At 42.7% G+C, this 16,159-nt stretch overlaps 1 protein-coding gene across 3 annotated transcripts; it reads right to left on the reverse strand.

Annotated features, from left to right (window-relative positions):
- Nucleotides 1-38: 38 nt before the first annotated feature.
- Nucleotides 39-15,935, reverse strand: LOC106568901 (uncharacterized). Of its 3 annotated transcripts, none has more exons than XM_014139694.2 (4): nucleotides 15,810-15,935; nucleotides 1,982-3,986; nucleotides 1,163-1,248; nucleotides 39-846 (listed from the first exon to the last, which is right to left on the reverse strand). In XM_014139694.2, exons 1-4 carry the CDS (start codon nucleotides 15,879-15,881, stop codon nucleotides 754-756), a joined length of 2,256 nt encoding a protein of 751 aa, XP_013995169.1. In that variant the 5' UTR covers nucleotides 15,882-15,935; the 3' UTR covers nucleotides 39-753. The 3 variants fall into 3 exon arrangements, with proteins under 3 accessions (XP_013995169.1, XP_013995167.1, XP_013995168.1); XM_014139692.2 differs by lacking the exon at nucleotides 15,810-15,935 and adding an exon at nucleotides 13,880-14,257; XM_014139693.2 differs by lacking the exon at nucleotides 15,810-15,935 and adding an exon at nucleotides 13,880-14,257 and having other exon boundaries at nucleotides 39-873.
- Nucleotides 15,936-16,159: the final 224 nt, after the last annotated feature.

Raw genomic sequence — 16,159 nt, forward strand, 5'->3', positions numbered from 1 at the left:
CACATTTCTAGGTAACAGGAGGAAACAGACTATTGTCCTTAATGTCAATCCAACTTTATTTTGGTGCAGCATTTTCAATTGAGAATAACAAATTCTACATGAAACAACATAACACTTAAAATAATAAAGAATGCCATTTAAAGTTTTCCGCTCTGAGTATTGTCCTAGTCTAGCAAGTAATACTAGACCAACTGCAACCCAATATCACATTGTGAAGGATTTTTTGAAGTAATAATTGAAAAGGCATCTCAAAATGGGAATGACGGGTCAAGCTTCGAAGATCCTATAAGTGGCTATCATTAAACACTTTGAATTAAGTTAATTATGCAGGTAGTCATAATATACATTTACCAGCGATCGGTTTTGTTTTTTTTGGAAGTCTACAGCTTTAATGCCACATTTCTCATATAGCATTTTAATTTAAAGTCTGTTTAGAAGAAAATACAATACAAAAATGCAATAAATATATTTTTTGTATAACCAACACAGTACTTAAAAAAAATGTAAATCTTAACCGGACAATATAACGTACTCATCACATTCAAAAAGCATCTGGTAGTCCATCTATGTTCGTTTTAAAATGTGGCATCTCTTACAATTTCATTTACATATTTTTGTTTCACAACTTTTAAAGCTACAGTACCGGTAAATATATATTCAAGCTGTGTCAATAGCAGAACTGGAAAACATCTAGAAAATTTCAGGACATTGGCATCTGTAGTATGGAACGGTATTATTCTGGTTTGATGTTCTTCACTCTTGTTCATGGTTGACACACAGTCCTGCCTCCCATCTCTGAGCCATGGCATTCTTTTTCCTTGGTCCTGGGGATAGTGATTCTGGGAACTGGGGGAAAGAGTTTCACCTGTAAAACTGCATCCAGTTTCAAGGTGAAAATGGATGATTAAAATGGTTAATGGCAAAATGTTATCGGAAAATGTAATGAACAGACTTGAACATGAGCACATGCAATGTTATGTAGTGAGGCATTCAGATGACAAAGAAGCATTTTTCTAGCCTGGTCATGTTTGGCAATTTGACATGACAATGCACAGCACAGGGGAATTGACAAAGCGCACACATTTTCAGGTGACTAGGCTAGCATCTGTTCTTTACACATTCTGTTCATCTTAATTATTATTGGAGGAGATGGGAAACATACCCTATGGTCACATGACAGGGTGGAGCGGTCCAGCTTTCGAGTCCTTGATGGTGATGAAGGGGAAGATACACATTTCAGTGGCACTTCTGAAAAAGAGAAACAATTAATACTCATATTCATATGCTTAGAGACCTATATCATACATTTGGACTAATTGGGAATGAGAAGCTCAGGGTATGCTATAAGTCTAAGGCAGGTAAGATGAAAAGATCAGCTGTTGAGTCAGAAAAATACCACTAATGATACAATGAAAACAACTCTTTTCCATAATGACCACGTGTAACAGTGTTCCTTCCATCCCTCTCCTCGCCCCTACCTGGGCTCGAACCAGGGACCCTAGGCACACATCGACAACAGTCAAACTCGGAGCATTGTTATATATCGCTCCATAAAAGCAGTGGCCCTTACAGAGCAAGGGAAACAACTTCAAGGTCTCAGCGAGTGACGTCACCGAATGAAACGCTATTAGTGCGCACCCTGCTAACTAGCTAGACATTTCACACCGGTTACACTCAACCCCCTTGTGACCTTTTCCGCAGCAACCAGTGATCCTGGTCAACAGCATCAATGGAACCGTTTTGCTTCCGTCCCTCTCCTCGCCCATACCTGGGCTTGAACCAGGGACCCTCTGCACACAAGTCACCCTCAAAGCACCTTCCCATCGCTCCACAAACGCTGCGGCCCTTGCAGAGCAAGGGAAACAACTACTTCAAGGTCTCCGAGCGAGTGACGTTTCCGAATGAAACGCTATTAGTGCGCACCCGGCTAACTAGTTAGCCATTTCACAAAGGTTACACATCATCGTTAATCAACACATACCTGCTTTATCAAAGCTCAGGTTATCAAGGAGGTTGGGGGACACCAGGACGGTGTCGTACTTCTCCCTGGTCTGCATCTGGCTCTTCTGCCTCCTCCACTCCTCTTCCCTCTGCTTCACCATCTTAATCTCCTGGTCCACCAGGGACATGGAGCTCCGCGAGCGCAGCTTGAAGAAGGGGTTGTTGACAAATGTGCTCTCCTGGGTCTCCTGGCAGGAGGCCGAGCTCAGGCAGAACTCGGAGGCACTCCGGATAATCAGGTTGGACGTCTCCAAAATGATGACATTGGCTGACGTCTCCAAGGGCCACTCACTGTACCTGCTGGGCCCCGGACATAGCAAGGATCCCCGGGTGCGGTGCCTCGGGCTGGTGGGGTAGGAGTCCGGATCCAGGATGATAACATTTTGGGCGGTCATCTCATGATAGGTTGCACCCCTTGGTGTGGGCGATGGGGAGGTGGATATGGAGACGGTTGGGGTCTTTGCGTTGGGAGACCTCAAAGGCCTGCATCCGGGATCACTAGACTCAAACATCTTCCGTTTCTCTTCCACCTCATGGCAAAGACCTTTGCCATACTTGCCGGGGTAGAGAGTAGTTGGTCGGGTTTTGGAATGTGCAGATGATTCTCCAGCTTGACCCTGTTTGGCAATCTCTCTCTCACGCCTGAAGTTCTCCTCACGCTCTATGGTCTGTCGTATCTCTCTTTCGACAGGGTTGTCTGAGTCCTCGTAAAGGGACCTGTAGCTGAAGTCATCCAGACCTGAGTCTTCTGAACATGGGCTGAACTGAGTGTGTTGAAAGTCACCAAGGGCAAGGCTGTCAATTTCGGGGTCCCTCCTGGGTCGGTCAATGTTCCTGACAGGTGTGTACATGGCGCTGTGACCTCCCTGGCACATCCCCTGCTGTCTGACAGTGGGCTGGTGGACCTGGACCTCTCCTTGGGTCTGCTCCTCCATTTGGCGCCACTGCTTCCGAGCCCCCTGGAAGTCCACATGCTCTGTACTAATGTTCTTGCTCTTCATTTCTTGTATCACACAGTAGTCTTGAGGAACCTTCTTGTCGGGGTCAGAGTTTGCAGAAGAGCTTGCAGATGTAGAACGACTCACTTTGCGAGTCCTGCCTTGGCTGACCTCTTCTTCATCCTCTGGAATTTTGGATAAGCCCTGGAACTTGCCAGAGGACATAACTTGGTCTTGGATCTCACATTCTGTTGGGCAATCAGGTTGTTCAAGAATGTGAGTACTATCTCCAGTTTCACCCTTGGCCCCCTTCTCTGCCTCTCCTGCGGCTCTGTCCTCCTCGAGGGCCTCTTGAGCATTTCCATCACAACCTTCCTCCTTGTTGACTGTAGAGGCAAAAGTGGACCTCCACTGGTCGTCAGCCTCGCTATCTGATGACAAGATGGCCATTTCTACCTGGAGACAGTCACTCAGGTCATCTCGGTCAAGGTCGTGACAGGACCCTGTTGAGACGTCTGAGGAGACCTCCTCTCGGATGCGCTGCTCCAAGATGGACTCTTGTGTCACCGTCACTTCTGATGGAGAAGAGTTGCCCAGGTGACCTTGTGCAAGCAGGTCTTCCACCTTACAAATGGGTTCACTACCAAATATACTTGAGGAGTTGAGTAACTCTGTTAGACTGAAGTCATTTTGCCCTGTCTCAAAGTTGTGAGTCTCCTCCTCTCTGTTCACCTCACCACTTTCATCATCTTCGTCTGGTTCATCCTCTGACGGTTTTATGTTCTCTTTTGTTCCTCTGTATTCTGCGAAAGGTTCTCGGTCACATTCTTCCTCGCTTTCGCTAAGCAGGCGTCTCTGGTCCTCTGTTTCCCCAGAATCCATTTTATAGTCTGTTAGGTTCGCCAACTCTGAAAGCTGGCTGGTCTCCATGGCTATGGCCCCAGAGTGGGATTCTTGTTCTTTTTCTTTCTCTTGTGGAGTGTCGCAAGCACTGCAGCCCTCAATCACTTCATTCCCCTTTATCGTCTTCACTCCAGCTGTGGCTCTCTATGGAAGCCAAATAAAAGATTATCAGAGGAGAACAAGAGGGACACACAACATGACTTGTATGAATACATTAACTAACCTTTCTTGGTATGAGGTATTTCTATCAGTTTTCTTCCTTCAATGGCTCTTTTTGATGTGTGGTGGTGAGTGGAATTCTTTACATATTACATCTCAAATTAAGAATGTTTTAAATTATTATTTTTTTAACCTTTATTTAACTAAAGAATAAGAACCCCTATACCAGCCAGTACCCTCGGTTCGGTGTAAAAGTGTAAGAATTTAATTCCTAAAACGCTATATATCAATTTTCAGAAATGTTGGTAAATTAACCTTTTTTTGTTTAAAGAACTTATTAAATAGATTGTTTTTCCCCATCTATCATGACACGGGGTTGTTAAATGACAGACATGAATTTGTTTGAAACCTATGAGTAGATGGTTTCATTTCAGAGAGACAAACGATCACATTTTGTTGCAAAACACGATATATCCACCTCACTCTCAGAGAAAAGTGTCACTGCAAGGTTTTACACTATGTGGTGGAATCATTATAATCAAAAGGAGAGACTTTTAGATTTCTTCAAAACAATCAACTGGAGGTGATCACTGCAAACTCAATGAGCTGGTTCAAGCCACAGCATTTTATAGCGAAGTCCACCCTACTTCAGTCTACATGACAAACAACAGATGTATGGAATGGGTCACAAGGTTAAGATTTGTATGAAAGATATTTAAAAGTCACAGCAGACAGTATCTGCTGTAAAAACAGTTCTCATTGTGTAGAGACCAGGGTCTGGTCCCCTAACTCCATACTGGAGCCATCGCCCCCTGATACCCCAGTACAGAAACATTAACTCATGCTCTGGAATGCAGTATCACCCAAAGACATCGTAAATCTTCTAGAGGCCCATCCTCAGTAGAACACACACAGATGAGCATTCTAACAACCCCTTATTCTGTTGCATAAAACAACCATTTGATGCAATAACAGCATTATAACAATCTTGTAATTTCTACCATAACCTGTTGGGGATATGGGGCAGTATTTGCACGGCCGGATAAAAAATGTACCCGATTTAATCTGGTTACTACTCCTGCCCAGTAACTAGAATATGCATATAATTGTTTGATTTGGATAGAAAACACCCTAAAGTTTCTAAAACTGTTTGAATGGTGTCTGTGAGTATAACAGAACTCATTTGGCAGGCCAAAATCTGAGAGGATTCTATATGGGAAGTGGCCTGTCTGACAAGTTGTTGTTCATCTTGGCTCTTTTTATTGAAGACTGAGGATCTTTGCTATAACTTGACACTTCCTACGGCTCCCATAGGCTCTCAGAGCCCGGGAAAAAGCTGAATGATATCGAGGCAGCCTCTGGCTGAAACACATTATCGCTTTTGGCAAGTGGCCGATCAGAGTACTATGGGCTTAGGCGCGTGCCCGAGTCGACCCCATGCTTTATTTTCTTTCGTCTGTTTACCTAAATGTAGATTCCCGGTCGGAATATTATCGCTTTTTTATGAGAAAAATTGCATAAAAATTGATTTTAAACAGCGGTTGACATGCTTCGAAGTACGGTAATGGAATATAAAAAAAAAATTGGTCACGAAATGCGCCATGCTCGTCACCCTTCTTTACCCTTTCGGATAGTGTCTTGAACGCACGAACAAAACGCCGCTATTTGGATATAACGATGGATTATTTGGGACCAAACCAACATTTGTTATTGAAGTAGAAGTCCTGGGAGTGCATTCTGACGAAGAACACCAAAGGTAATAACATTTTTCTTATAGTAAATCTGACTTTGGTGAGTGCTAAACTTGCTGGGTGTCTAAATAGCTAGCCCTGTGATGCTGGGTTATCTACTTAGAATACTGCAAAATGTGCTTTCACCGAAAAGCTATTTTAAAATCGGACATATCGAGTGCATAGAGGAGTTCTGTGTCTATAATTCTTAAAATAATTGTTATGCTTTTTGTGAACGTTTATCGTGAGTAATTTAGTAAATTCACCGGAAGTTGGCGGGGGGGTATGCTAGTTCTGAACGTCACATGCTAATGTAAAAAGCTGGTTTTTGATATAAATATGAACTTGATTGAACAAAACATGCATGTATTGTATAACATAATGTCCTTGGTGTGTCATCTGATGAAGATCATCAAAGGTTAGTGCTGCATTTAGCTGTCTTCTGGGTTTTTGTGACATTATATGCTAGCTTGAAAAATGGGTGTCTGATTATTTCTGGCTGGGTACTCTGCTGACATAATCTAATGTTTTGCTTTCGTTGTAAAGCCTTTTTGAAATCGGACAGTGTGGTTAGATTAACGAGAGTCTTGTCTTTAAAATGGTGTAAAATAGTCATATGTTTGAGAAATTGAAGTAATAGCATTTCTAAGGTATTTGAATAACGCGCCACAGGATTCCACTGGCTGTTACGTAGGTGGGACGATTTCGTCCCGCCGGCCCTAGAGAAGATAACTGTCAAATGTGACTCGTTCCAGGAAACTAGGCATATGTCGCAAGTCAAGACTTCACAGGAGGCATTTGAACGTTTATTTAAATGTTTTTATCAAAATGTGTTTTTTTTGGGGCAGAAATGCCTTCTGGAACATTTTAACTTTCATGTGCCTAAATTACAAAGTTGTATGTCATCTGTAAATATGAATAAAGTTGTTAAATTAGGAGCCTAGTTGGTTTAGCCACAGAGAAAGACAGGAACCTTCCCGCTAGCCATGATTGGCAGAGATAATGAATGAGCGGGACATGCTGAGAGATGAGTTTCGGATTGGTCTGCCGTGTAGCATCTTCTGTCTATAAAATGAGCTGCTCGTTATGTGTAATCCTTTCTACTGCAGTTTTCTTTCGAAAGTTATAACGTTAGCCATGGAGAACTGCGAATGTGCGCTCAATAACATTGCTGTCCTGAATTTATCAGGCGCTATCGACAAAGGTCAGTGGGAAAAAGTTATGATGGACTACTTTCAGGAGGACGATTGTTATGGCATTGCACACGGTCAGTGTGAACCAGAGTGACTTGACACAACGAGCCAAGCAAGCTGTATAAACAAAACAAATGACACAGGACGTCTTATTTAATGAAGGTGGTTGCAGTCTGCCGTGAAGCGTTCATCCATGTATACGGGTAAGGGTCTAGCTACAGTTTCAGATATTATACGTTTCTAATTTTGTCTAAGTTGTTTTCATTGCAAGTTAAAGCTCACTATTAGCTAGCTATGTAACGTTAGGTGGCTGGCTCTCTAGCTAACATTATGTGTATCTGTGTAGTAATATCTCAGAAAGCCAATTACATTACTACTTATAGCCTAATGTTAGCTATTAGCTAGCTATAACAATCGGTTTGTATTGCTAGTACTCTATGGGTTGGGTTTATAGTTCATTGTTTTGCTAGGTAGCTACATGTCTAAACAAAAGACTCCACTTCACCAGATGATTACATGACCCATCAAGTTAGCCAGTTGTGTCTGGCGGTGACTAAGGCCATCTATTGTATAATAATGCTAAAATATTTGTATCTGGAATTTGTCTTTCAGCTTCAGTAGAACACGCCTGACACTCCTCCACCAGTCATACAAGGAGAATGGTCTAATGCATCCCATCAAAAAGAGTTTGCCCAAGCAAGCACAGGTTACACCTGAAGCATGAGGACTTGCAGCGAGATGTGAACTTCAACAACTATGCAGAGGATAATGCAATATTATTTCCAGAACACCACCCAGGACACAAACACTTTGGTGGAAAGCTGCTGCCATCCCATGTGACAAAAGCAGCGGTGTGGCGTCTCTACAAGGAATCGATGACAACACTTGGTATGTAAAGCATAAACAACATATTTCATTATTTAGTTGACCTCCAACATGATTGGCACTACTTTTATTGATCTCACATTATTTGTGTATTTTTCCAGAGGTACGTATACACGGGCTGTCTTCCTTCAGGAATCTGTGGAGAAAATTGCTGCTCCACATCTCAAGCACTAATCCCAGGACAGGGATTGTGAAAGACAGCACCGTGACAGGGGTCAACGTCCCACAGCTGGTTGGACTGGAGGATGGTAAGGTGCTGGTGGAAAGCTATGGCTGGCAACAACACCTGACTCTGCACTGCAGGCCGCTGCCACAGATCAAGCAGTACCAGCACTTCAGGTGAATATCATTTTCGCTGCATTGTATGAGGTTATTCTTGTTATCTAAACTTGAATTGGTGTTATGCAAGGTTGTAATGTCTTCTCAATTTGTTTTGTTATTTTCTGTTTTACAGCTTCGATGCTCTGGAGCCTGGTGTTGTCGCCAAGGAGCGTTCGGACTCAGTCGGGACCAGGTTTTAGCTGCTGTGCAATGCTGACATCCTTCCTCCCATAGATGGTCTGCCTGTACAAGCACCACCTGGACTGGACACAGCTTGACAAACATATTTTTGAAACAGGCTCTCCAAATATAGATTCCCTTGTTCATGTGTGGTTTGGACAGACCAGTTCATCACTGAGGGCGAGTTCCCAGTCATCAACACTATCTGCAGTGCCTCTATTCACATGACTCTCTCCTAACACACACGCCATACCTTGCTCCTACTATTTATTTTGTTATCCTGCTGCTCAGCCACTTTACCCCTGATTGTATGTATATAACTACCCCGTCTATCACCAGTATCACTGATATCGTTATTGATATTGTTCTTTTACATACTGCATATTATTTTGTTCTGTCTCTACTGGCACGGACACTTATTTTTTTCTTTATATTGAAACTATCTATATATGCTAATATGCAAATAACCATTTCGCTGCACCGTTTACACCTTCTGTAGACACCTATCCACTTAGGAAGATCTGTCTCTGGGTTATAGAATTTCTTTCACATGACCCATGAATTTAGACAAGTGTGTCTGGGTAAGCGTCATCTAATATTTATAAAATATTTTTATCTGGATACTTTCTGTTTACCTGGAATTTGTACTTTGTACTACTACTTTTACCACTTTTAGTTTTAATCTTTACTACATTACTCACTGTTTAGCCCATGACCTCACATGTGAATCCTTAAAGAGATGGATGGGGCTGGTTTAAGAGGGTGTGAACAATGCTGAATGGGTGTAGACAAAGAGCACGCCAGTAGGTGTACCAAAACATTCAAGGGCGATTTTCTCAAAAGTGGGGTTATAAGTTTATCAACTTTCAAAGCAGAATTACTTTACCGTTGTTCCTCAAAAATGCTGTGTGTGATATACCATTTTGTAGCTCTATGTCTCTGCTTTTAACCAATATAAAAAACACAATTTCAAATGTTGCTACTTAAGCCCGAATCAAGGTGGTCGGTCACAAATGTGACAAATAATTGACGTTTTTATTTAAAAACAAACTGTACAGCTGATACATTTGAGACATAAATATTATGAGATCTGGGTTCTGGTCAAAAGTAGTGCACTATATTTGGAATAGGGTGCCATTTGGGAGGATCCCTAACTTCTAACCAAACATGAGGCTAGATTTATGTGTTGAATTTACGTTAAATATACAGTATATGAATATTTCATTCCAGCTAAACAATGTGTGTGTGTATATATATATATACTGCTCAAAAAAATAAAGGGAACACTTAAACAATACATCCTAGATCTGAATGAAAGAAATAATCTTATTAAATACTTTTTTCTTTACATAGTTGAATGTGCTGACAACAAAATCACACAAAAATAATCAATGGAAATCCAATTTATCAACCCATGGAGGTCTGGATTTGGAGTCACACTCAAAATTAAAGTGGAAAACCACATTACAGGCTGATCCAACTTTGATGTAATGTCCTTAAAACAAGTCAAAATGAGGCTCAGTAGTGTGTGTGGCCTCCACGTGCCTGTATGACCTCCCTACAATGTCTGGGCATGCTCCTGATGAGGTGGCGGATGGTCTCCTGAGGGATCTCCTCCCAGACCTGGACTAAAGCATCCGCCAACTCCTGGACAGTCTGTGGTGCAACTTGGCGTTGGTGGATGGAGCGAGACATGATGTCCCAGATGTGCTCAATTGGATTCAGGTCTGGGGAACGGGCAGGCCAGTCCATAGCATCAATGCCTTCCTCTTGCAGGAACTGCTGACACACTCCAGCCACATGAGGTCTAGCATTGTCTTGCATTAGGAGGAACCCAGGGCCAACCGCACCAGCATATGGTCTCACAAGGGGTCTGAGGATCTCATCTCGGTACCTAATGGCAGTCAGGCTACCTCTGGTGAGCACATGGAGGGCTGTGCGGCCCCCCAAAGAAATGCCACCCCACACCATGACTGACCCACCGCCAAACCGGTCATGCTGGAGGATGTTGCAGGCAGCAGAACATTCTCCACGGCGTCTCCAGACTCTGTCACGTCTGTCACATGTGCTCAGTGTGAACCTGCTTTCATCTGTGAAGAGCACAGGGCGCCAGTGGCGAATTTGCCAATCTTGGTGTTCTCTGGCAAATGCCAAACGTCCTGCACGGTGTTGGGCTGTAAGCACAACCCCAACCTGTGGACGTCGGGCTCTCATACCACCCTCATGGAGTCTGTTTCTGACCGTTTGAGCAGACACATGCACATTTGTGGCCTGCTGGAGGTCATTTTGCAGGGCTCTGGCAGTGCTCCTCCTGTTCCTCCTTGCACAAAGGTGGAGGTAGCGGTCCTGCTGCTGGGTTGTTGCCCTCCTACGGCCTCCTCCACGTCTCCTGATGTACTGGCCTGTCTCCTGGTAGCGCCTCCGTGCTCTGGACACTACGCTGACAGACACAGCAAACCTTCTTGCCACAGCTCGCATTGATGTGCCATCCTGGATGAGCTGCACTACCTGAGCCACTTGTGTGGGTTGTAGACTCCGTCTCATGCTATCACTAGAGTGAAAGCACCGCCAGCATTCAAAAGTGACCAAAACATCAGCCAGGAAGCATAGGAACTGAGAAGTGGTCTGTGCTTACCACCTGCAGAACCACTCCTTTATTGGGGGTGACTTGCTAATTGCCTATAATTTCCACCTGTTGTCTATTCCATTTGCACAACAGCATGTGAAATTTATTGTCAATCAGTGTTGCTTCCTAAGTGGACAGTTTGATTTCACAGAATTGTTATTGACTTGGAGTTACATTGTGTTGTTTAAGTGTTCCCTTTATTTTTTTGAGCAGTATATATATATATATATATATATATATATATATATATATATAGCGTTTTGCTACAAAACCAATTGTAATGCACATCGAAAAGCTATGAATAAAAAAACTAGGGACACCCACTGGGCACAAACGTCAATTCAACGTCTATTCCATGTTGGTTCAACATAATTTCATCAACATTACGTGGAAACAACATTGATTCAACCAGTGGGTAGTAATATTTTGCACACACATAAAGGTACCTATAAACATACACTTCTGATTGGTGGATATAGCGTTTTGGATGTAAACTCTTCAAAGATCATTTCTCCTTATAGGTAGTATAACACCTACAATTCGTAATTGGTTAACAGGTTAAGACTTTGGTTCTCTGTGATATGACACACCAGAGTTTCACCATACCACTTTCATTTCATCAAAGCATCGTCTTCACGCTGGTGCTCACCGAGGGTGGGAGGAAATCTTTTGATAGCATAAGTCATGATGAGACATGCTGCAAACTGAGCATGGCATCGCTCTAAGTGGGTTAGAATTAGCATGATTTCCTTAGTTTCCCAGCCAAGCATGTGATTCTGCAGGGATAACATGTGGATGTCAAAGAATATGCTGCTGTCTTTAGATTGACATTTGGATGAGGTTTTCATGCAAAACATGCATGCTATGAAATATGGTAACCAGACCATTTTCTGTGACCCTTAATTTCAGTTTACATGTGATTGAAACTGACTTCTTGATGAGGGGATGTAAAGCACATACACACAATTCAGCCTACACAGAAAACCCCCACACGATAGTCCTAACCAACATACAGTACATATTCCTAAGACGACATGTACTGCACAGTGAATACACCCACACACCAATACTGCCAATTCACACCATTGAAGTTGGCATAGGCTACTATCCACCAGTTGACAGCAATTATTTTTCAAGTCAAGCTGCGTAGCGTGTATATTGCCTAAGTTATGTGAAAGCTTGGAGACCACATATATGCAAAGATTCAACTGTGGCTTTATCTGGAGAGAAAAAAATACGTACAATTAAAGCGTTGTGTGTGTGTGTGCGTGTTTGTTTGCGGACATGTGGACCTGTGTACTGTGACTGTAATGGTGTTTGGCAGATAAACCCATCTGAAAGAACAAATTGGATGCATTATGTATGGTCTAAATACCTCGCCCCCACCATTTCGGGTTGTGTTCCCCATAGCGTTTGAACATTGGGTCCTGGTACTGCAGAACAGGGAATCAGTACATTCGAGCCCTCGGGGCATCCAGCCCAGCCTCAATCCACAACCCTGTACTAAGACCTGGATTCAACCTGTAACAGTCATTTATCCATAATGCGCTATCAATCTTATAGCCGATCGTTGGAGTGGTTACTTTGCCTGTACAGTTTCCAGTGGGAAGCTCTCAACTTGCCGTAGTTTTGCTTCTCCAATCTTCAGTGCACCATCATACAGTACATGCTGTTCCTCCCTAATTTCTGTCAAGCACATCTACTGGTGTCTCTGACTGCTTTATGGTTGGAGATCAAGTCCACTTGATGTGAATCTCATATTCATGAGCCAACATACTGTATATAAATATAGCTTTGGAACGGTTGCCTAGAAACTTGCTGATATGAACATCCAAGCCCTCCTGGGGACAGATTGTACATAATAAGAGATGCTTTTTTGTATCTTTCATCCTCTGGGTCAAATGACATGTACATATGGTAGTGTTAAATGTTCAGCTCTCTGCCATAACCGTAATGCCTTGATTTCACAGATGGACCAGATTTATCTGGAAAGATATAGCAGGGATGGGTGTTGAAAAGTAGCATAGCCTAAACTATACACACACCATCAATAAATGTACATTTGACTGAATAGCCATTAATAATTATGAATGTTGTACAGTATGGCCGAAAAAATGCAACGAGGAGGAAATCATGGTTATTTTGGTGTTTTGCAGTCGGTCAAATTACAACAGGCCTAGGGCTGGCAACAGTCATGTATCTTTGTGTGTCTATGTCATGTGTACTGTTATATCATGACCACAAGGCCCATGGTATGAACCTGTAGGCTACACATTGCAACAGATAGGAAAATGGAGTCTTCTCTCTGCACAGCCTTTGATTATCTGCAGACACAACAAAGATGACATCAACAGGTTACAGCAAGATGACATCCCCCAGTTATCCTGTTATGTGGGGGGTTGAAAATACAACTAAAAGATGACTTGATTGTTGAGTATAAATAGATCCCCCCCCAACATCCTCTCACTTAAGCCATACTCTGAATGACCTGTTTACAATTTTCCTAGGATACTCAACCAACGGGAAAAAGAACCATCATTTGCAGTGATAGGATGTGAAAGAAAATATCTTTATCATAATGAATGCTTTTCTGATAATACACGTGTAAAATAACTTAATGTAAAGTTACTATTTTCTTCTTCATAAAGGCAAACCACCTGTCATATGGCTGAGTACCAAGAATAGTTAGGATGTCAGCTCCAAAAGTCACACTGCGCAAACTACAGACATTTCAACCATTCTGCAACGGGAATGTAAATAGATAGTAAATGCAGGCAAATTCCCAGAATCGTGAAAGATAAAATCTCACGTTGCATACCCTAGCCGAGCAAAATCCATGCGGTTTATGTACTCATCCAACCCTTGCGCATGCTGCCAATAAAAAAAAGCTGTCCGTGGCGAAAAGATGCAGCATATGGATAGCATAAAATATCTGGTACCTACCAGCAGTCTCCAACAGAGCAACCAGAAGGATATCATCTCCAATTTACCCAGGCGCCTACATATTATTTGAACTACACTGACAAGTGGAGAACTCAACCATGCGGCCACCCGTCGCGAGTAATTCAGGTTTGATTTGGAGAGTGAACATATTTGCGTTTCTGTGGGTGTGTGTGGTGGGTCTCGGTTGGAATTATCGATCTGCATGGCAAACTTGTCTGAAGTTAACTAGAGCAGACGCGATAAGTATTGGCATAAACGCCACTGAAATGCATTGAATCACACGCGACCCCGGCTCTTCTCTCATAGCATCCTCCCCAGTCCCCATTCACATAGATACGTTGGGTGCGCATGCATCGACTTCTGCAGCGTCTAGCTATCGCCCCCAGGCTCCATCTCTTTCAGGGACCAGCTATTGAGTGTTTGATTTTGCCCACGCACTTTTTGAAACGCTGTCGATTTTCATGACCAAGGTCACTGTTGCTCTCTGAATCATTAGTTCACTGATTGATTATTTATTGTGGTCCTTCGTCTTCTACCTTTAGCTGACAACATGTTATACATTATCTACACTCTTTCTCTGAAATGTGAGAGAGACCCATCTCTGTCTGGTTTTGTCCATACATTTCGTTCCTCTGACCATGTCTCGGGCTGTCTGGATTGTAGTATTAATATGATGTAGCTACAAGTGGAGAATTAGAACATCTGTAAACCTTTCCAGGAGAAATCCGTGTCAGCTGTTTCAAAGATAAACCAGAGCTGAGGGGCACCAGTGAAGCCTTGGGTGATGACATGTATTTAAGACACAGCCATTCAAATCTGGGTACATTATGGATTTTTAAGTAAGGTGGATTCTCTTCTGTGCCCAATGTTTGGGATCAATTGTTCACTTTGTGATAAACGAGGCATTAAAGGTGTTAATGAATTAAAATAAGAAGATAACCCCCAAAGCCACCATATCTACCACATACATACAGAAGTTAACCCCCAAAACCACCATATCTACCACATACATACAGAAGATAACCCCCCAAACCACCATATCTATCACATACATACAGAAGATAACCCCCCAAACCACCATATCTATCACATACATTCAAATACAAAAACTCTATACAACACACAGTTAGTTCTATTTGCCCAAATTGGTTCAAATGATATACCCCTTATATATCCCTATCTTTTGTAATGTGAATGGCCATAAACTTGGACCTTGGACCTAAACTTGGGTTCCAGGTGGCATTCCAGCTGTGCAAAATACCTGAAACTGTATGTCAGAGTAGCTTTCAAAAGCTCTTCCTCAACATCACAACAACTTGGCTCAGCCCTCCATCCAGAAATAAAACCTATGAAACGAATAAATAATAATTAAAAAATAAACTCCTCACAGTCTTAAACCAGTGGTACACTTGACAACCTCTCCAGTGTGTGCAGGAAAGCGCAGTGCTGCTGTGACTGTTTGTACAGTTTAATCCACCCTCTTGTATTTTCTCCTAAACTCAGCTGGCTCACTGGAGCAGAGCTTTGTTTCTATCCACTTCACCCACACACTGAAGCTACACGATCAGAATCTACCAAATATCAATGACGCAAGTTATTTATGTTTAAGCATAGCTCTCTCCCTCTCTTTCTCTCTCATTTGGTCTCTTTGTATCTTTCATTTTTCTCTCTTTCCCTATTTCTCTTTGTCTCTATCAATCTTTATCACTCTTTTTGCCTTTCAGAACACTGCGGCAGCAGTATTTACTCAATACTCTGAACGGTTAATAATTTCTACAAAACTGTGCAAAGTGCAAAGCAATTTAATGAACTTCCTACTTTGGTCACTGTCTCTAAAGTGCCTGTAATGATTCTCAGCCTGATGCTGAATAACTAGGTCATGACCAAACGTCATAGATACAAAGTGAGTGTTGTGCTGCTGCTCACTTACCTCTCCGGGTGTTTCCACGGTGATCCGGGTTTGGGCTGGTCCAGTGGTGGAGTGATGAAGTGGAGTGTGCATGTCTGTATATGTCTGACACACACACACACACACACACACACACACACACACACACACACACACACACACACACGCCACAGCGGCAGGCAGCGACACAAATCACAAATCGGGTACGTGGGAATCAGCCAATCACAAGACAGCAGTTTTGGTGACAGTTGTTACACACACACACACACACATACTATTTGATGTGGTGTTACAGGCATGTCACCAACAGCTGGGATGAATACAAAGACTTCCCCACACAGCCTCCTACACAGCTAGCTGTTAGCTACTCC

Source organism: Salmo salar, chromosome ssa14 (assembly GCF_905237065.1).
Source record: "Salmo salar chromosome ssa14, Ssal_v3.1, whole genome shotgun sequence".
NCBI classification, from domain to species: domain Eukaryota; kingdom Metazoa; phylum Chordata; class Actinopteri; order Salmoniformes; family Salmonidae; genus Salmo; species Salmo salar.

Excerpts from the sequence above, each read along its gene's own strand:
- LOC106568901 (XM_014139692.2), bottom strand. The coding sequence starts at position 14,083 with ATGCAGATCGATAATTCCAACCGAGACCCACCACACACACCCACAGAA. Across the intron at positions 1,249-1,981 it reads CCTGAGCTTTGATAAAGCAG|AAGTGCCACTGAAATGTGTA; the intron begins GTATGTGTTGAT and ends TCTCTTTTTCAG. Across the intron at positions 847-1,162 it reads CCCTGTCATGTGACCATAGG|TTCCCAGAATCACTATCCCC; the intron begins GTATGTTTCCCA and ends TCTTTCCCCCAG.